The sequence below is a fragment of the Bos grunniens genome, chromosome 13 (assembly GCF_055505025.1).
Source record: "Bos grunniens cultivar Pamir isolate PY7600 chromosome 13, Bosgru_T2T1.0, whole genome shotgun sequence".
NCBI lineage: Eukaryota > Metazoa > Chordata > Mammalia > Artiodactyla > Bovidae > Bos > Bos grunniens.
Window position 1 is genome coordinate 36,849,468 of NC_141177.1, and position 21,656 is coordinate 36,871,123.

The 21,656-nt window shown below is 42.5% G+C and overlaps 1 protein-coding gene across 5 annotated transcripts in view; it reads right to left on the reverse strand.

The window, feature by feature from the left end:
- The window catches only part of DIP2C (DIP2 acetate--CoA ligase C (putative)), a 292,447-nt gene that overhangs the window by 118,118 nt on the left and 152,673 nt on the right, over positions 1-21,656 (reverse strand). For 4 of the 5 annotated variants that reach the window (XM_086333509.1, XM_086333508.1, XM_086333511.1 and 1 more), the window contains exons 2-4: positions 19,750-19,821; positions 18,050-18,217; positions 7,940-8,050 (exon numbers count right to left, since the gene is read on the reverse strand). In XM_086333509.1, coding sequence (XP_086189635.1) covers positions 7,940-8,050; positions 18,050-18,217; positions 19,750-19,821 — 351 coding nt within the window. The remainder of the gene's footprint in view (positions 1-7,939; positions 8,051-18,049; positions 18,218-19,749; positions 19,822-21,656) is intronic. The other variant, XM_086333507.1, reaches the window with a different exon arrangement.

The following is a 21,656-nucleotide window of genomic DNA, read 5'->3' on the forward strand; positions in this document are numbered from 1 at the left end:
TAGGGGTGCATGTATCCTTTTAAATTATAGTTTAATGATCTTTGTTTCTAATTTCAAATTCCAATTGTTTATTGCTGGTATGTAAGTGGCTTTTTAATATTAACCTTATATTCCACAACCTTGCTATAATCACTTATGAGTTTTCAAATTTTTCTTGATTCTTTAGGGCTTTCTACATAAACAATCACATCACTCCAAACATGTATACTTTTAATTTCCTTTACTTAGCCTACTGCATTAGCTAAGACTTTCAGTATGATGTTGAAAAGTAATGATGATGGGACATTTTTACCACGTTGTTGATCTTAGTGGGAAGTCTCACCACCAAATATTAACTAATTTTTTTCATATTCTTCATCAAATTGAGGATGTTCTTCTCCTAGATTGCCAAGAATTCTTGTCATAAATGGGTACTGGATTTTGTGAAATGCTTTCTCTGCATCTATTGACACGGCCTTTTTTTTCTTTAGGCTGTTGATAGCATAGATGACATTAACTGATTTTCCACTGTTAACCCAGCTTTGTATACCTGGAATAAATCCCACTTGGTTGTATTGTGTAATAGTTTCTGTTTTTGGATTTGATTTGCTAATATTTTCTTGAGGAATTCTGCACCTATGTTCATGAGAGATATGAGTCTGTAGATTTCCTTTCTTGTAGTATCTTTGTTTAGTTTTTGTATTAGGTTAATGCTTGCCACACAGAATAAATTAGGAAGTAGCCCCTCTGCTTTTATCTGCACAAAGAGAATACAGGACACAGGTACAACTTCTTTCATAAATGTCTGACAGACTCAGCAGTGAACCTATTTGGGCCTGGTGCTTTGGAAGGCTATTATTGTTTCAGTGTTTTTAATAGACATAGGCCTATTTAGATGGCCTCTTTCTTCTTGGGTGAGTTTTGGCAGATTGTGTCTTTCAAGGAATGGGTCATTTTCATCTAGGTTTTTGTATTTGTATTCACAGAGTTGTTTGTAATATCCCCATAATATTCTTTTATTGTCTATGGGATTAGTAGTAATGTTAATTTTTTCATTTCTGACATTAGTAACTTGTGTGTTTTCTATTTTTTTCTTAACCTGCCTAGAGTATCAGTTTTAATGATCTTTTAAACAGGATTTAGGCTTGATTTTCTCTATTGCTTTGTTTTCAATTTCATTATTTCTCCTTTTATTTATTTTCCTCTTTTAATTTACTTTCCCTACTTTTCCTGGTTTCTTAATGCTTCTTGAACTTTCAACTATACCATTCAATGCTGTACGTCTTCCTCTAAGCAATGCTTTTGTTACATCCCACAAATTTTGATCCTCTGTATTTTCATTTTCTCTTCAATTCAAAATATTTTAAAACTTCTTAGACTTCTTCTTTGACCCAAATGTTATTTAGCAGTGTGTGGTTTAACCTCGAAGTATGTGGGGATTTCCCAGTTACCTTTCTATTACTGATTTCCAGTTTAATTCCATTGTGGTCTGAGAGTATACTTTGATTTCTACCACTTTCAGTGTTAGGAGTTATTTTAAGGCCCAGAATATAGTATATCTTGAGGTATCCAGCATGAGAACGTGTATTCTGTTATTGCTGGATGTCAATTAAATCCAGCTGATTGATGCCCTTACTGACTTTCTGCCTGCTGGATCTATCAATTATCAATACAGAGGTGTTAAAGTCTTTGTCCATTTATTCCTGTTTTACTGGTTCTTATCTCACATGTTTTTTCATATTTTGTTGTTGGGCATGTACACATTAAGGATTATTGTATCTTCTTAAATAACTGACCCCTTTACAATTATGCAATGCTCTTTTCTCTGATAATTTTCCTTGCTCTGAAGTCTGCTCTACGTGAAATTAATATAGTTACTCATGCTTCTGGATTAGTGTCCGCACTGTATCCTTCTACATCTGTGTCTTTCTATTTCAAGTGGATTTCTCAAATAGACAATATAAGTGGGTTCCGCTTCTTACCCACTCTGACAGTCTCCACCTTCTATCTGGTGTACTTAGATCACTTACTAACAAAGTTATTATTGACATACTTGGATTACTATTTAACATGTTTGTTACTGTTTTCTGTTTGTTGCATTTATTCTTTGTATTCCACTCTTTTCCTGCCTTTTCTAGCTTTAACTAAGTATTTTATAGGATCCCATTCTTCTTCTCTTCTGGCGTATCAATTATACTTCATGTTTAAACTGCTTTCAGTGATTGTCCTTGAGTTCATAATATATATTTCACAATTAATCTGAGTTCACTTTCAAATAACACTGTAACTCTAGGGTGGTATGAATACCTTACAACAGAGTATTTCTAGTTCCTCTCTCCTGTAACATTGTTTTCATTCATTCACTAATTAATATGCTATCATCACCCAAATGTTTATCTGTAAGATCAACTGTGTGTGTTAGTCACTTCAGTTGTGTCTGACTCATTGCAATCCTATGGACCACGGACCACCAGGCTCCTCTGTCCATGGATTCTCCAGGCAAGAATACTGGAGAAGATTGCCATGCCCTTCTCCAGGAGATCCTCCTGACCCAGGGATTGAACTCACATCTCTTAAGACTCCAGCACTGGCAGGAGGGTTCTTTACCATTAAGAATAAGAAAAACAAAGGATTTTATCTTCATCTATTCCTTCTCCAGCATTCTTCCTTTCTTTATGCAGACCTGAGTTTCTGACCTATCCACCTTTAGTCTATCAATGAGTTAATTCTTCATTTCTGCTACAGTGTTTCTGAATTCTAGCAATGTCTTTAGTCTTTCATAGTTTCCATTATCCATGCCCAATTCTGGGATCAGCAGTTTGCCCAATGACCTCAGTTCTTTAATGCCTCAAAGAAGGGTTGCTGGCAGGTCAAGAAACAACAGTTAGAACTGGACATGGAACAACAGACTGGTTCCAAATCGGGAAAAGAGTATTGTCACCCTGCTTATTTAACTTATATGCAGAGTACATCATGCAAAATGCCAGGCTGGATGAAACACAAGCTGGAATCAAGATTGTCGGGCGAAATATCAATAACCTCAGATATGCAGATGACAGCACCCTTATGGCAGAAAGTGAAGAACTAAAGAGCCTCTTGATGAAAGTGAAAGAGGACAGTGAAAAAGTTGGCTTAAAACTCAACATTCAGAAAACTAAGATCATGGCATCCGGTCCCATCACTTCATGGCAAAGAGATGGGGAAGCACTGGAAACAGTGAGAGGCTTTATTTTCTTGTGCTCCAAAATCACTGCAAATGGTGACTGCAGCCATGAAATTAAAAGACGCTTGCTCCTTGGAAGAAAAGCTATGACAAATCTAGACAGCATATTAAAAAGCAGAGACATTACTTTACCAACAAAGGTCCATCTATTCAAAGCTATGGCTTTCCCAGTAATCATGTATGGATGTCAGAGTTGGACTATAAAGAAAGCTGAGCACAGAAGAATTGATGCTTTTGAACTGTGGTGTTGGAAAAGACTCTTGAGAGTCCCTTGGAATGCAAGGAGATCCAACCAGTCAACCCTAAAGGAAATCAGTCCTGAATATTCGCTGGAAGGACTGATGCTGAAGTTGAAACTCCAATACTTTGGCCACCTGATGTGAAGAACAGACTCGTGGGAAAAGACCCTGATGCTGGGAAAGATTGAAGGCAGGAGAAGAAGGGGACGACGAGGATGAGATGGTTGGATGGCATCACTGACTCAATGGACATGAGTCTGAGCAAGCTCTGGGAGTTGGTGATGGACAGGCAGGCCTGGTGTGCTGCAGTCCACAGGGTCTCAAAGAGTCAGACACGACTGAGGGACTGAACTGAAGCCTTTTCTTGTGTAAGGATTGTGTATGAGGATTTCTATGCTTCCACCACATGCCCAAGTGGAAACCAAATCTATATCCTCTATTCCATTTTTTTCACGTTATTTTCTCATTTCTTCTTTCTGTAAACTCATTCAATTTCTCTTTTCTGGCTTCTTAAGTTAAATCCTTATTTAATTTCCAGGATCTCTTCCTACCTAATATAAGTATTTTTTGGTAACTATTGTATCAATGTCAAAGTACTGTTTTGGTATATTCCATAAATTGATTAATCACTTTTTTGTTTTTTACCTGAAATACAAATCCTCTTAACACATCCCTGCTTCAACCAGGAACCTATCCCAACCCAACTACCTATACATATTTCTGAAATCCAACTCTCTGTCTTTTTTCTGTTAAATGACTAGGCATAACTATCAAGCTTTATTAGTTTTAGACAAGCAGACCTTTAAAAACTGTCTTCAGCTGCATCTTCTGCCTTCTCCTCCATATTTACACAACCTTCGGCACAACCTAGCACAGCACTATGAAAGACAACTTTCTGCTGTGGTGGTGATTTTCCATATCTGCACTGCCCAGTATAGTAGTCACTTGTCTTAAAATGTGGCTAGTAAAAAAAGCACAGAAACAGAATTTCAAATCTTATTTAATTTCATTAATTTAAATATAAAATTTCTCCTGTGCATACTGACCACCATGCTGGATGATTCAGCTTTACAGAGACAGCTTGTCTTTTACTAGGAATGCTAAGTGGAGTATGCAGTCTAATTTAAGTCTTCTAAATAAGAAAATGTTATTTTTTGATTTATACCCCAAAATTGATGAAAACCTTTAAAGTTTTACTTATGGGATTAATGCTTTGATACTTATTGAATTAGAAAGGAAACTGAAAAACTTTTAAAAATACATGACTTCATAATCACAGATTCCACTGGCTGTAAGAATAACATCATCATGTCAGGCAGCCTCTGGAAAAACCCACTGTACATTCACAAAAGAATGAGACTAAAAGAGGCAAGTAATGTGTTAGCATTATCCTGGAAATGGCTTGTCCTCACAGACCTTCATGAAAGGGTCTTGAAACGCCACCACAGCTCCCTGGCCTCTGAGCTCTTCCTCCTGGAGGAAGACAGCACTCCAAGACATTCGAGGTGGAACGAGCACAAGGTAGATGTTTCCTAGGTACCTGGTAAATGCCTATTTATTCATTCACTTTCCAAATCAAATTTTAGTTCCCAAAGGAAATTATTTAAAAAGAGAGGTACACTTTACTCTATAAAGAATTCCAGTAGGAGTTCATTACCATGTAAGGCAATGGGTTTAAAAATAAAAACATATAGCCAAGAGATGTTAAGTCTGTGGCTATATGGTTGACCAGACTGACTGTTAATTAAGTCAACTGTCTAAAGGATAACAGAATTACCTATTGGCTGATAAATTTGGTCACTGAAACAACTAAAGTAACTCTACTGAGAGTGGTCAAAGAATTTTAGAAAGTAAAATATTCTGAGAGTCACAAAACCTTTTCTTTTTTTTTTTTTTAATTTTTTTTAATTAATTTTATTTTATTTTTAAACTTTACATAATTGTATTAGTTTTGCCAAATATCAAAATGAATCCACCACAGGTATACATGTGTTCCCCATCCTGAACCCTCCTCCCTCCTCCCTTTTCTCTTAAATGTCCTTTATCTTCTGTGCTGGTACAGGAGAAAATAAAATCCTGAAACATGTATACTCAAAACAGATTAAAACAAGCTTCTAAGATTTTATACCACTTAAAAAAAAACACAATATATGAGCATAAACTCTAAAAGAAAGTAACTTAGCATTGAAATGCCTAAATTAAGAAAACTAATTAGAGTATTTTAAAACCAGGAAACAGCAGATAATGACATATAGCGAAGGAGACTATCAAATGAGCCCAGGGATGCCCCAAAGGCCCTCCTTAGCTTTCCTCTAGGGTGGATGTCATCCCATATGATGGTGGAACTGAGTCAGTTAAAGAAAATGAGAACCCAGCTGAGCTTTCAAAAGCACATAGAAAGATCCTCTGGATATGTCTGCTCCTTAAAACTAAGCAGTCATTATTTATTCAAAATTGAGAGTATAAATTAAAAAAAAAATTTAAACTATATATGGAATAATATTTTTCACATCTTACATGATAATTGAAGGCGTACCTGAACTATTTTTCATGTATTCTCTACATAGTAAGTAAATAGCTGGGGCAAATTCCACCACCTTTAACCTACAAATGGGAAACTGAATTCTGGAATGGCAGACCCGGAGAGGATCATCTATACAGCTGTACAACCTAGACATCTCAGGGTCACCAAAACCCCCTCTCTCACACAACCCTGCCTTAACTCACCACATCTCACGTCTCACTGGCACTGATTCATATCCTGTACAAATACCTCAGGTATCCAGGGGCTTCCAGATCCTCCCTTCTAACTCGTACTCCACAGTGCTACCAAAGTCAGCTGCAAACCCCAACCTGCTCCAATTGTGACTCTGCTTAAAATCTTTGAATGGAACCCTATCATCTTCAGGATAAAGTCCAAGTGCCAAAAGATACGGATAAGAGTGGACACTTGTCTACTGTCTGTCTATGCACATGCCTACACATATGTCTGTGTATGTGTACATGTGGGTCTCTACCTGCATGTCTCCCGTATGTGTGACTATGTACATGTATCTATGTGTGTGTGCATGATATATAAAATGCACAACAGAATCATGACAAGGGAGTAAATCTTAGCATTCCACAGCAAGTTGACAGCACATATATATGTGCTACCCTTCTAATTAATCTGAAAGGGGCCTCTGAGATGCCTGAATAACGTAAGACAAGCTCTTGGTATGTGCCAGGATAAAACTACCTGAGAAAACACAGAACGTAAACTTGGTTACAAACCCCTGCCTTCATCCCACCCCCACGCATTGTCCCAGGCATCAGGCCTGAGACAGCCAAGAAGGCAGAAGGCGCAGCAGTGAAGCTGCACTGGCCTTCTTCCTAGTTTCTCCAGTCCATTCTTCTTGCTTCTGCACATAAAGATTCCTGATGCCATAAAGTCTGTCTTATGCCATCTTCCCATCTAGAAAGGAGAGCTGGGCCAGGAAGTCAAGCACACAGCTCCTGAACTTGGTGGGAAGGGTGGCGGCTTATCCTTCAAGTCCCCAGTAAGGGAAAGACTCACAACACTGAGAGGCTCACAGGGTTGATCCACCTGCCTCCATGTGAAGTGGCTGAGCTACTTCACTTTTCGCAGCCTCAGCGTCCTCTTCTGCAGCACGAAACAGCCGTATGTATGCCACCTTTCTGTTATAAAAACCAACTGAGGTAACACCATTGCAAGTACTTGAAAATATAAAGTGATATATAAATGTTATAGTTTGGACTGTCATCATCAGCAATCCACATGTATCCTGAACTGGTGTTCCAGCAACAACACTTACTGATAATTTTCTTTAAAAAAAAAATTATAGTTAGGGAATCAATAGAAAACAACTGGAATCCAGATGGTGGCGGAAAAAATTAAACATTAATCACAATACAACTTTCCTGATGCTAAATTAATGGAAGAAATTTAAGCCTGTTGAACCCAGATGACTGCTATAAAGCAGAATTATGAAGACAGCATTCTTATACGCAGTGTCGTAAAACACAAAGGAAATAAACAACATACAAATTATTAAGAATTTTATTTCTTTTTTGAAAACTCTACTTGAGAAACAAATCACTGAGGTTAAAAGAGAAGGAAAAAATACTAGCAACTAAGATCGGAACAGTAAAACCAAGATTTTTGAAACCAGTGTTAAACTTTGTAACACCTAAAAAATGAGCAAAATTTGGCTTACAAAAGGTTACTACATTTTAAATTATTGTAACATTCTAAATAATGGACACTATCTTAAAAATATAAAAAGAGTTACTTTTTACTGAATTTTATTGTGTGCCCTGGAGGGTGTATCTATGTCTGAGGTAAGAGGTCATCTGCACATCACAACCAACCACAAACACACCCGAATACACTGCTGTGCATTCACACAGCTTCTGCAGACATGTGTCCACTCATGCATTTCACCACCACCCACATTACATCTGGCAATATGTAGTAATTGTAATACACTGAGCTTACCTGACCGATAGCGCTCATCTCGTGACCCTGAGGACCTTCGGCGGTGATAGCGAGAGGCAGAGGAAGGAGTAACTGGAGCCCGGCGCTCTGGAGGCAAAGCTTGATCCACCCCTGGGTTAAGGAAAACAGCAAAGTAAGGTGAGGTTGACTGGCAGTTGGAGTTAACTAACTTTGCCAAGCAAATCATCTGGCAGAATAAAGCCCTGACTCTCTGTTTTCCCACAGCCAAGCTAAGGCACATAGGGGAGTGGGCATGGAAGGCTGGGACAGCCCAGATGAGGAACAGGAAAGGAAGCACCAGTCCAGGCTCCTTCCTGTCACAAATGCCTGTTAGGTGCACATGAAGTGATACAGAATAAGCCACAGCAACAATTTTTAAAATTATAATTATCATTAAATTAAAAGTAACTGTAAATAAGTCCTGTAGAGTCTTTTTATAATCCAGGTTGCCAGGACTGAACATAATAAACTTTCATCTTTCTTCATTCAAAATTTCAAACTCTTGCAACCTTACTCCACCTGATGCTAAACAACTGAACAAACCATATTTCAATATAGCTTTGAAGAATTACCAAAACTGTTAAAATCATCAGATAAAAATGATTCAGTATCTGGCCAAAAGCTGACCTAACTCTGGCCAACGTGACAGCTATTCAGAAACAGAGTAGCCAGAGGCACAATCCAGAGAAAATTATTAGGTACTACAGGAGAGATTTAATTACCACAGTTCAGAATAAGGAAATGCTAGGCATTAAAGATTAACTGCTGCTTCTTCAGAAAAGGGCCAGTAATACTTGACAGAAACTGAATCAGAAAAAGCAATCTTAACCCAAAACTGTCTAGTCCCTGGTTTACCATGATGGCTCCACAAGAGCCAGCTACTCATCCTTGAAGTTTAATATTCCTCTTACACTGGGGATTTCTGCACCTCATTTCTTCACAGAATGTCTGTGGACTCCACATATTACATTTGCTATGTTAGAACTGCACAAAAGTGTACCGTACACTGCAGCTCTGTGCTAGGTTCCACGAGTCCTTCATCTAGCAAGTGTGTTAACGTCACTGTCACTAATTAGCAGTTCTTGTCACTGAACCATTCAGAGCTCCAAGTTTTTCTCAAGTTATTGCTACAGAGGATCTTTGAAAAAATTACTTTGTGAAAGAATTACTTTATATTTTTTATCAAACAGATGCACATAATTTATGAAATCAAAGAGTACTATTAAGTCTCATAGGAAAATAGTAATTACCTGGTGCTTGCATTATTAAACCTTAGAATTCTAAGCAACATTATTCATATATTAAAAAACTTTTTAATTTATTTGTATAAATGTATTTATTTGAAAATTATGTATAATCATTGTCTTTCATGCCAATTACTGTCGAGAAGCTAAATTATTTCATCTTTAACTGGAGGATAATTGCTTTACAATGTTGTGTTGGTTTCTGTCATACATTAACATGAATCAGCCATAGGTAAACATATGTCCATCCCTCTTGAACCTCCCTCCCATCTCTCACCCCATCCCACCAGCCCTCTAGACTGGCAGAGAGCACCGGGTTGAGCTCCCTGCATCAGCCAGCAAACTCTCACTGGCTGTCTATTTCACATACGGTAGTGTGTATATGTATGTCAGTGCTACTCTCTCGATCTGTCCCACCTCCTCCTTCCCACTCTGTATCAAGTCCATTCTCTGTGTCTGCGTCTCTATTACTGCCCTGCAAGTAGGGTTAGGGTTAGGGTTAGGGATAATCATTGCCTTTCATGTTAATCACTGTCAAGAAGTTAAATTATTAAATGCAAATCTGATGCTATATCTTTATGTAAATCTGTTTTTTTCTTCTCTCCTCTGTCACCATTTACACCTTTTTTTACATTAGGAGCTGCCAACAAGCATTACGTTCTGCAGCAGGGGCATAACCAGATCTATTTCCAGCAGGTCTTTTACCCAGGCTATTCCATTTGCCCAAAGAAGAAAGGTGCAGTCTCTTGCCTGTGACTAAGCACAGTGTTCATCACTAGGGTGGAGCTGTTCTCCTTCTTCAGCACTGTGCTCTGATTTAGGGCCTCTGGTGCAGTACTGCCTGGTGTCCCTGACTCTGGAGGCTCTTAGTTCCCTTTCTCCAGACAGCAAACTTCTCTGCAGGAACGCAGAAGGAGTGATCACCTGTTGCCTAGAAGCCATGCCTACCCACACTGCCCAGCATCATGGTTTCATCAGTCCATTCACCTGCTGCCTTCCTTCCCGTGGCCAAGTAAGATGCCTCTAATCATCAACCTTATAGAGCCTAAAAACACGTCATTATTTCTCCACTCTCCTGTCCTAGAGATTCATACTTTATTCATTTACTGACATCAAAGGGCAGTTCTGGGAAGAGGCAGAGCTAACACACACTGTCAAGCTGCCAAGATTAAACAGTGCCACACACACACACACACACACACACACACACACATTTAGCTTTCAATCTCAGTACTGTTACCCATCAACTCCTTTCAAATATGCTTCCTGGAATTAGTTTCAACCTTGACCCTTCCAGGTCCATAGGTGGCCATATCCCTCCTCTGGGAAGTACAGTCACAGCACTTGCAGACCAGCTATTAGTTCAGTCACTTAGTCACGTTCGACTCTTGGCGACCCCATGGACTGCAGCATACCAGGCTTCCTTGTCCGTTACCAACTCCCAGAGCTTGCTCAAACTCATATCCATTGAGTCCATGATGCCATCCAACCATCTCATCCTCTGTCGTCCCCTTCATCTCCTGCCTTCAATCTTTCACAGCATCAGGATCTTTTCCAATGAGTCAGTTCTTCACATTAGGTGTCCTAAGGATTGGAACTTCAGCTTCAGCATCAGTCCTTCCAATGAATATTCAGGACTGATTCCCTTTAGGATTGACTGGTGGATCTCCTTGCAGTTCAAGGGACTCTCAAGGGTTTTCTCCAACACCACAGTTCAAAAGCATCAATTCTTTGGTGATCAGCTTTCTTTATGGTCCAACTCTCACATCCATACACGAACTTCTGGAAAAACCATAGCTTTGATTAGATGGACCTTTGTTGGTAAAGTAATGCCTCTGCTTTTTAATATGCTGTCTAGGTTGGTCATAGCTTTTCTTCCAAGGAGCAAGCATCTTTTAATTTTGTGGCCACAAACACCATCTGCAGTGATTTTGGAGCCCAAGAAAATAAAGTCTCTCACTGTTTCCAGTGCTTCCCAATCTATTTGCCATGAAATGATGGACCAGATGCCATGATCTTCGTTTTCTGAATGATGAGCTTTAAGCCAACTTTTTCATTGTCCTCTTTCACTTTCATCAAGAGGCTCTTTAGTTCCTCTTCACTTTCTGCCATAAGGGTGCTGTCATCTGCATATCTGAGGTTATTGATATTTCTCCCAGCAATCTTGATTCCAGCTTGTGCTTTATCCAGCCAGACATTTCACATGGTGTACTCTGCATATAAGTTAAATAATCAGGGTGACAATACACAGCCCTGACATACTCCTTTCCCAGTTTGGAACCAGTCTGTTGTTCCATGTCCAGTTCTAACTGTTGCTTCTTGACCTACATACAGATTTCTCAGAAGGCAGGTAAGGTGGTCTGGTATTCCCATCTGTTGAAGAATTTTCCACAGTTTGTTGTGATCCACACAGTCAAAAGCTTTATCGTAGTCAATGAAGCAGAAGTAGATGTTTTTCTGAAATTCTCTTGCTTTTTCTATGATCCAATGGATGTTGGCAATTTGATTCCTAGTTCCTCTGCCTTTTCTAAATCAGCCCAGCTATACGACATGTAACTTAGTGCTCACCTGCTATGGACCCTACACTTCTGTGTTCAGAAAGCTAAGTTTGCATACAGCAGTATGCAAACTCTCAAAGGCAGAAAAATAAGAGTTTACAACCCAAGGTTTTAAAAGTTTTAAAAAGAAAGTGAATAAATTAGACAAAATGAGGATAGCTTCAATAAGTCACCAGCCTCAGGACATTAACAGAGATTAAAATATAAGTGTGCATATTTCAAATATTGGATTTTACCTGACCTCACTGTGAATGAAATTTGAGGTAGCTTAAACATACTTCAGTCAAATAAGCAGTTCCAAATTAGAATGACCTGGTACACAGGAGGACCTGGGGCAATAACCAAGGGGCCCTGCCTGTGACCCATTGTAAGAGGAGCTGACTACATGCTGCTGGAGGGATGGGCTGCCTCCCAGCAAGAGTAACCACAAATAATCAGTAAAATACATAGTTACAGCCCAGTTTTCACCACTGCTGGGGTCCCACACTCAGGCATCCCTGCAACCTAGCTCTCGGGACAGCCCAAGATGGCCAGTGTGTCTTCAATAGAAGGGAGGATGTCCCAAGGAAGGTGGGGTAACTGTCCAGAAACACGCAACGCAAGGTGGATTAAAAAAAAAAAATTCTTCTCAGGTAAAAACATGACAGAGATCAAGACTGGATCTCTTCTCCCACAAACACTGATCAAGCACCACTTGCTTCAGATCCCACGTGACATGAGGGCAATGCACCTGGACAACGCCATGCTCTGAAGATGGTGCCCCAACCTGCTGGCGGCACAGTTTGTGACCCGGGGCCTCAGTTTCCCATCTTTAGGCAGCACTGACAGGCTGTACAGCACTGGTGTAAGCGCTGTGTATTTACTAAATTACTAACATAGTTGTACGAGACAGGCTTCTGCCATTTCACTGGGAACAATCGAAGGCCCAGAACTGTGTCTGTGCCACCCTGGTAGTGTCCATCCATGTGTGATGGGCACCCCTTCCTGGTGCACTCAGAGCCAGGCAGAGGCCAGGCCCCTGAAGCAGAGGCTCCCTGCTGTTCAGTGCTGCACTCCAGATGCAGTGGTCACTTGTCACACAGACCAAGTCCAGTTGGTACTCTGAATCTGGGAAGAGGTATTTTTGTGATCTCACCACAAAACTACTGTTCAACCAACAGTCTTATAAAGAGAGATGGGAACTGCCACAATTCCAGACTGTTACCCAGTAACAAACTCAGAGCAGCTAAAAGCTGCTGAGGTTGTGTGATGAAGGTGTGTGCATGGATCCTCACTTTGGACATGTTAAAGCACTCTTAACAGGCACGTTAAGAGTCCAGAAAAGGCAACAACTGTCTGGCTGTCTGCCTGCAGCTGAGTGCTGCCCATGGCTCACAAAAGGAACTCAGGAAGCACTGCTGAACCAGTAAGTAAAACATTTAAGGCTCGTGCAGAGGGCTGCAACACGTCAACTCACATACAATTCAGTGAGTTTTTGTTCCATCTAGAATCGCAATGGGACTCTAAATAAAACTCTTCATCAGTGGGGGGAGAGCAGAGATGCATGAGACGAAAAGAGGAAACAAAACGACAGCACAGGAGAGAGGAAAACCCAGCTGTCCACGCCTTGGAGTGTGCACCCTCCTGGGACTTCCATTTATGCCTGTGGCACATCCCCAGCCCATTCTCAGACACCCCCATCCTTCACGGCTCCTTTCTCCCCCACCCTGCACTTTATTTTCAAGGTTAAAAGTTCACTGCTCTGACCCGTCACAGTCAGATGCCACCTGCTGCTCCAGGCACCCTCTCTACCCCCAGGGCCACCACAGCCATGAATGTCAGTCTCTCTTCAATCCAACCAGACTGTGCCTGGTTCATTCCTCTGCACCCTGTGGACCCCAGAGCCGAGGCCCAGGCTCCTTCCCTGACCGCCAGCCTCTCTCCACCTCATGCTCCTCATGAGCCACCTCCCACTCCTGCCTCCAGGTTCCTGGCACAGAGAAACAGTTGCTGTTCCCAAGTTCTTGACCTGCTTATCACCACTCACTCCTCCAGATGCTTTTTCCTCTGCAGAGCTGAAAACTTTGTCCGAGCTCAAGAGGTAGAAAGCAGAGAAATAAGCCTTTTTTAAAAATTAGAATGTCAATTACTTTCAACATAGGTTTAAGAAAGGTTCCCTGAAACTAACTTAATAATGTAAAACAACTATACTTAATTAAAAAAGGCTCCTCAAAGAAAACCCTAACAGCATAGTTCTGGCACCTAAACAATCCAGCAATTTCAGATTACTAAACCAATGTGGTCATTTTATTAACACTATGGTAAACCAGACACTAGAAATCACAGTAATCCTAAGAGTAACCTAAGCATAGGGTCTAGAGGGGCTGGTCCATTCACTGTGACACAATGGTGCACTACAGGTCAGAAAACCAGCAGTACAGACACCATATAGTTGTGCAGAACATTAAATGTTCTAGAAAAAGTCAGCATTTCTAAATTCAGATAGTAAGAGAAAAACACTAAAAAAACACCTTGGTTTTCAACAGTTTTAAAAGGAATCATGAAGGACATGTAAAACAAAACAAAGAGCTTGGTCCAAATTCTGGTCTTATTTCAGCTGCAGACAAGTCACCGAACCTCTGAACCTCAGTTCCCACACGTGTTGGGGCGCAGACATGGACACAGTAATAAAGAGTGACTGTTACTCCCAGGACCCTCGTCGTGACTCAAGGCTCTCCGCTCCCCACCTACAGGGTTCATGGATCTCAGCGTCCTGCGACCTCACTGGGCACGCCAAGGGCTCTCACTTAAGTGAAAATATGCCCTAGACAGTTGGTAAAATTGCCGAGGATCTTTCCATATTTGTACACTGGCAAGTTTTGAATCCTCCCATTCTCTTCTAGCACATAATTATACTTTGCTTCCCATAACAGAGTGAAGTGAAAGTCGCTCAGTCATGTCTGACTCTTCGTGATCCCATGGACTATACATACAGTCCATGGAATTCTCCAGGCCAGAATACTGGAGTGGGTAGCCTTTCCCGTCTCCAGGGGATCTTCCCAACCCAGGGATCGAACCCAGGTCTCCCGCATTGCAGGCGGATTCTTTACCAGCTGAGCCACCAGCGAAGCCCAAGAACTATTCAATAACTCAAGAACTCCTCAGTAACTACTGGTGTCTGGGGGAGGAACCTGATTGGTTCAAAGCCATCAAAAAGAACAAGAAAACCATCCATCCATCTATCTAGTCAGCAGCTGTGTGTGATAAAATAAGAATACACTTTAGACAACTTAGGGCACTAAGTTGTGTATCAAGATCATGACCACAGCTTACCTAGGATACAAGTCATTACCTCTAGTGATGAAAGTTCCTTTCCTGGAGCAACTCAGTCTGAAAAGAATTCATGCTAAGTCACAGGCCATCCCGATTTAACTATTCGTATTTCTCTTCTGGTATTTAACCTTGCACGCTACACCCCATCTATCACCAACAGGTGGCATGGCCCAGGAAGGCCCCCAGGATCAGCCCTGTGTCCCTACAAAGCAGGTAAGAAGGGCAGCTCACTGCTGTGCCCAGGGAGGGAAGGCTGCACTCGGGGGACAGGGCTCTCCGGCAGGATAAAAACAGACCAATGGTGCACCAGGTACCAGAGCAGCGCAGCAGGTATGAAAACAGACCAGCGGTGTACCTGACTCCGGGGCAGAGCGGGTGTGAACACGAAGCAGCAGAACCAATCAGGCCCGCAGTGCCGGGAAGCTGCATTTCCTGTAGCATATGAAACACAATGGCCTGTCCTAACCCCAGGGAGCAGGGAAGGAGTCCTTGTTGAAGTGACACTTGCACTGAGCTTTAAGAGGTGCGCAGGTGCAGGCAGGGGATACAAGCATGTGCCGACAGTGTGACATGGGATGCAGGCTGGGGAGCTGGAGGGAGGCCAGGCACCTGCGTGTGAAGCCCTTCTGATGCAGACAAGTCTGTACTTCCAGTGGGGCCATCCTTCTCTAGTGGAGCAAGGATGGACGATAAACTCACCCTAACCTAGGGAAGTTCCTCTCTGAGGACACTGTCCACGTGGACCCCAAGGCAGAATCCCAAGGACCAAGAGGGAAACACACCTGCCCTCTGGTCCCTGCAGCCAAACTCACCAAAGTTTTCACGACAATGCAGTCACAGTAGGTCCCTCTAACAGAGCACAAGCCACCTGCTGCCGGAGGAAAGGCAAGCTGGGCCTGGAGAAGACTGGATTCACATAAGTCACCCGCTGCTCGAAACACTAGTTGCCAATCATGGAGAAAGTAATATCCAGCCAATACACACATCATGACAACAGAGGGACTACATCTGGTCAAGGAAGATTTTACTCTTTATGGTAATGGTGGAACTTTACTACTTCACATCACCATGACCTTACCATGAAAGCAGTGAAGACTCATAGACCCTGACACCATGTTATTAAGATATCCCTGAACAGAGCTGTAGAGAGTGGATTCTGTCTTCTAATTTTATAAATTTTAGCAGGTTTAGAGACTAACAAAAGAATACATAGCTGAAAAACTCCAAGAGCATTAGTACCAAATAATTTCTCCTGAATAACATTTTCTCTTTGATGATGACTTTTAATACATTCTGACCCATTACTTGATTAAACATGTAATTTTTTTTTTTCTTTCCAGCTCTGGACCCTTTCCCACATCTAGTTTTAGGTGAGCACTCAACACCATGCTTCCTGAAGTCAATATACCTTTGACTGGGTTCGCCCGTCACTCACTTCTGGGAAGAAAAGAAGAAAACCAGGGAAAACCTGCTTCCCCAGCACTCTTTCCTGGGATGGGGTAACACACGGGAGCTCAGACTCAGGGTGCATCTCTTGCTTAAAGCTGCGTAAGCCATCCTAATCCACAATCATGTGTCCCAAACAAATTCCCAAAATTTGGGATCTTTGAAATATCCCACAGATCCCAATGATCTTTGAAATATCTTTAGAGTACTTCCTAGAGAAGTCTTTTTCTCTGATGAATAAAAATAACATAAAAAAAGGAAAAAAGGTAAAGTTCATCAAAACACAAACTCCCTTTAGGAAAGTGTAAAGCAGGATAAGGGTAACTGAAAAGGAAAACAAGATGTTTCTCATGAAGATCCTACACCAAAAGTGTCATTTCTAAGGCTGACCTAGGCAAGAAAGAACCCTCTGATGCGGAGCCGCGCACTCTTCTTACTGCTCCCCAGAGGCAGTTGTGTACAGAGTGTGACTGTTCACCCAGGGCAACTTCTCAGCATACAAATCAGCATAAAAACTGCACAACTACCCAGGCATCCATCTTCCTGATCCCAGCATCCCCAGTGAACCTGCCTTCTCCTTCCCAGTTGGGGATGGTAAGGCCGGAGGCCCAGGGAGCAGCGTTCCCCAGCAGCGCTCAGCCTCACGCATCCACAGGTGCAGGAGGCAAACAGAAACTGTGACGGGGCCCGGCAGCTAAGGCCCAAGTCTGCCACCTGCCCATCAATGCTCCACTTTTGCCCACAAGGACATGCCTCATGCCTGTTAGCAAGCTGGCCTGGAGAGGAGAGCAGAGGCACAGAGGGAGACCAGGCTATGTGTCCTCGTCTAAGATCCTGCGGATCAACTGTGACACACAGCTTATTATCTGTACATGATTCTCAATGTCTTTTATTTGAGTTTATGCTTATTCCTTATTGTACTGAAAGGTGCACTGAACTCATCTTTCTGAGCTTCTTATATTCAAAATATTGTTCACTTAAATAATTTTGACCTCTGGACAGAATCACGACTCTGTGATGAACCAGTTCAATTTTTCAATTTCAAAACTCCATGACTGCCCTCTGGAGATAGGAATATAATGGAGCTATGGACCTCACTCCCTGAAACAGATCTAAAGGGCCAGGGTACACTAGAGCTCATCCTCACCCAAGTCTCTGACTATGAGACAAAGGTCAGTGAAGATCAACAATTTTATGAAAAACTGTATGATCCGTCATGGATTCTTCTTTCCTAAGTGTTCTGTAAGTGGTGCTCCAACTGCGAAAATATGGTTGCAAAAACTGAGTATTATATTTTAACAGAAAACACTCGACCTGGGCCCTGAATCAGCAGGATAATCATGGTCCAGGGCTTGTGACAAGCTCTGTGCCTGAGGAGCTCTAAGGCCTCGGTAAGTTGAATGAGCTGAAATGGAGGATGGGGCTGAGAAATATGACCTCCTAGGTTCCCCCAAGGCTGAGCCCTACACTTCTGTTTAGAATGGCATCAGGCAGACAGTCCATTGCAAACGTGCCCTGCCATGGGATCTCTCTCAGTTAAGTGCGCTCACCGAAACGAAAGTAAAACAGTGGCCGGTTTCCTGCGGTGCTGGCCGCCCGCTCTCTGACCGCGGCGTCTCGGATGTCACACACCCCGATGTTGCCAGCCTGCAGCATTCTTCTCGGGGCTCCTTCACTGTGCTGCAGTCTACACCGGACCACGGCAGCTCCATTCGCTGCTGTAACAAGTTGAAAAAAAACTAATTAATTCAAACTTTAGTTTTTTTTAAATTTGTTACAGCGCCGAGCAGAGCTGCCGACCCCATGCAGAACAGCACAAAAAACACCAAGGGGACCATGTCACACAGGGCCACCCTCAGCGCCCAGCAATACAGGTCAGCCTCGTCCTGGGACTGTAGAGGCTCCATCTCCCAGGGCCATCTCCTGGGAATACACAGAACTGCTTCTGTTTCACTTTTGTTTGGTAAGGCACAGAAAATAAAATCTAGCAACACAAGGACCTACCACCTCACACCAGCCTTCCTCCAAAACCACGAAAGGCCACCTGCAGATAGGAAGTCATCCCAGCAGTTCTGCTGGAGGATGAGAAGGAAAGCGGGGAGACCACATCTAGTCGTCTGCCCCCGTGTGTTCTCTAAAGCTCTCACACACGGGGTCAGCCGGACAACACACTGCTCTTCCATCCACTCAGACAGAGCATAGCTCCTTCCTTTTACAGACCAGACAGCAAGAAAACCCAGGTCGCCAGCTAAGGCAGCCCTGCACAGCCAGCCAATCTTTACGTTAACTTTCTTAAGCTCCAAGGAAAGAAAGAAACCACACAAAATCAAACAAGGCTAAAAATGCAGCATACTCCACACAAATGTCCTGGAAGGTGAGCCGCAGGTGAGGACATTCCTCTCGCCCCCAACACTGGAGGCCACGTCACAGCCCGGAGAGCCAAAAGGCCTGCACATGCGGAGCTGAAGCTCTCCTAGCTGGAACATCTCAGCATGGCTTTACATCTGCTCCAACAGGGAACACTGTAGAGTCCATTTCTGTTGCTGTCCTACCTCCTGGAGGACTTGTGATAGTGTTAAGCCCTTTCCTGATGCCCAGAAAATTCTCAAGGTTGCCCTCAGAACAGAGGTGTTACCTGCAGCCCAGGGTTTCCCTCCTTTCCCTGAAATGTACAGAGCCAGCTCAAGTGTAGAATCCTACGTACTTGCATAAGTGAAAACCACAGAATTAAATAGAACTTGTACTTGGTTGAGAATTCATAATGCAGACAATCATGTTTCAAAACACAACCAACCAACCTTTACGATTTCAAAATCCCAGGCAAGATGTTACATCATTTTCTAGATTTGCCTCCCCCAACCTCCACCAATGAAGTCAACAAAAACTGTTGATTAACTTAAACCATTATCAATAATATTAACTAAGCCAAAATTCATGTTTAAACCATAAACGTTCTCATATTTTTTTATGATTAGAGTATTTTAAAGTAATCAAACATATTACTTTCCTCTGTGGATGAATACCTATTACAGTTATCTGGCACCTTCACAGAAAAATCCTATGTGTCTTCTGAATTCACAAAATATGCTGCAGTCACGCAAAGGAGTGGGATGGGGTTGGTGCCACCTCAAGGGCCTGATCCGCATGCAGTCTGGGGACTGGGAGAGGACTGGTGCTCAGCTGTTCTCTCAGGAGTTGCAGTTAACTCTTAAAGCTGGACACCTTATGCTACTCAGTAAGGTTTACATACTCGGAGGCTGGGGCAGGTAGGCTCCAATCAATTTTGATCTCTTCTTTTCATATCCTTTTTGTGTGATGTCACCTGTAAGAGAAGGAAAGGAAGTTCAGAATGCTTTTCTCTGGTAGAGCTGAGCACTCAACTAAGAAGACATAGTCACGCATGTAGGTGTCTTCTGTTTCCTTATAATTTAAGAAGAAAGCACTTTACATCATTCACCTCAACTTTTCTTCTGCTTGCAAACATTCATTTAAGTTAGATAAAATCCTTTACAGTGCATGCACACTCTGGTCTCCGGCCCCTTCTCACAAGGTTTTGGCTCTGATGGAGTCCAGAATTAAGAGTATTGCAATCTTACTCACATCTGCAGGGCAGGAAACCTCCCTGATCTACACAGCGCTCATTAACTTAATCAACAACGGATTCTGCTGGTGTCTACCCCAGTGAGAGCTGGCCCAAACCACCAATAATGAGCATCTTCCTTCGTTAAGGAGATTTTTTTTTTAACTTATCAGATATGTCAGTTTCAGGGACTATACACTGATAAGGTACTTTTGAAAATAAGTGTCTAAAGCCAAAAAAAAGGTAGATAAAAACAAATAAAGAGGACGTACGATCTATGGAATCCAAAATATATGACTAAGATGTTTACAATTAAAACAGGAATTAAATTGCTAAAGCCAGAGATTCAAGGATCGTTCGCTGCTAGGTTGCCAAGTACCTGGGACAAATAACCTTTATGACATGCAACAGCCTTTCCCAATTGCAAGCTCGAACATACCCCAAATGCTGATTTGTGCCACTGAATTTTTCTGAAACTCTTTAATTTTTCCCCTAATATCCTGACCAAACCATCATTCCTAAAATAGTTAAATATTAAAGTTTTAACAAAAATACAGCAAACAAATGAAAAGTTGTTGTGAGTCACACACAAGTTGCTAAGCCTGCTTTACCTGGTGGTGATGCTTGCTACATCTGATCAATCCAGAGGCACCCTGGGCCAAGAACTGCCTGGGCCACCACTGTTCCCAGCAGTCCACTCCGGCCCACAGAACTCATGACTAGTCTGTGTACACAGAGCTGTAAACAACACAGATATAGGAAGAACTATCCCCCATTGACTATTGAGCATTTTTGATGCTAAAACAAACTGACCATTCTTTGAAGACAATACACCTATAACAATGCTAGTTTCTGTGCTAACTGTGCTGCTGCTCAGCATTTTATAAACTCGAAACCAGCTTGCTTCCTCCCGCAGAGGGAATGCCCAGAGGAAAATGTAAGCACGTGGCAGGGGACCTAGCACTTGCGTGAGGGTGTGTTGGTGGGAAAATCACATACTGGCCTGCCAGAAGGTCACCTGAGCATGGCAGGTACCTATTCTTTACCTGGTGTTTCCCTCAGCCCCTCCCTCCCCAGCCAATCTCACAGGTGCTCTGCACAGTCCTGCCATAGAGTCCTAGTCTGGTGAACTAGCCCCTTCTGACTTGTTCTTCACCCAGAGTTCAGCTCAGTTGTGAGGAGCAGATCAAGACAGCAGAGTAGGAAGATGTAGAGCTCACCTCCCACCATGAAAATTCTAAAACAGATCTCCACGTGGAGCAATTCTCACTGAAAACTAACCGGAGATTGGCAGAAAGACGGCAGTACAACTGAGACTGTAAGATCAATCCACATGGAACAGGGTAGGAAGGGAAAAGAAGTGATCAGGTCAGGACCTGTATACCAGGGAACAGCTGCGTGGAACGGGAAGGTCACAGGGACGGAGCTCTGCCCTGAGGAGCAGGCAGTTCAGCCACAGATCGGTGCCCTGGTCCTGGGGTCTGACAGCAAGACTAGCCCCATGGCTGGCTGGAGGGCTGTGGGAAGCCTGGGCTCCATGGTGAGCAGCACAGCTGGCTTGACCCCAAGCGTGGCTG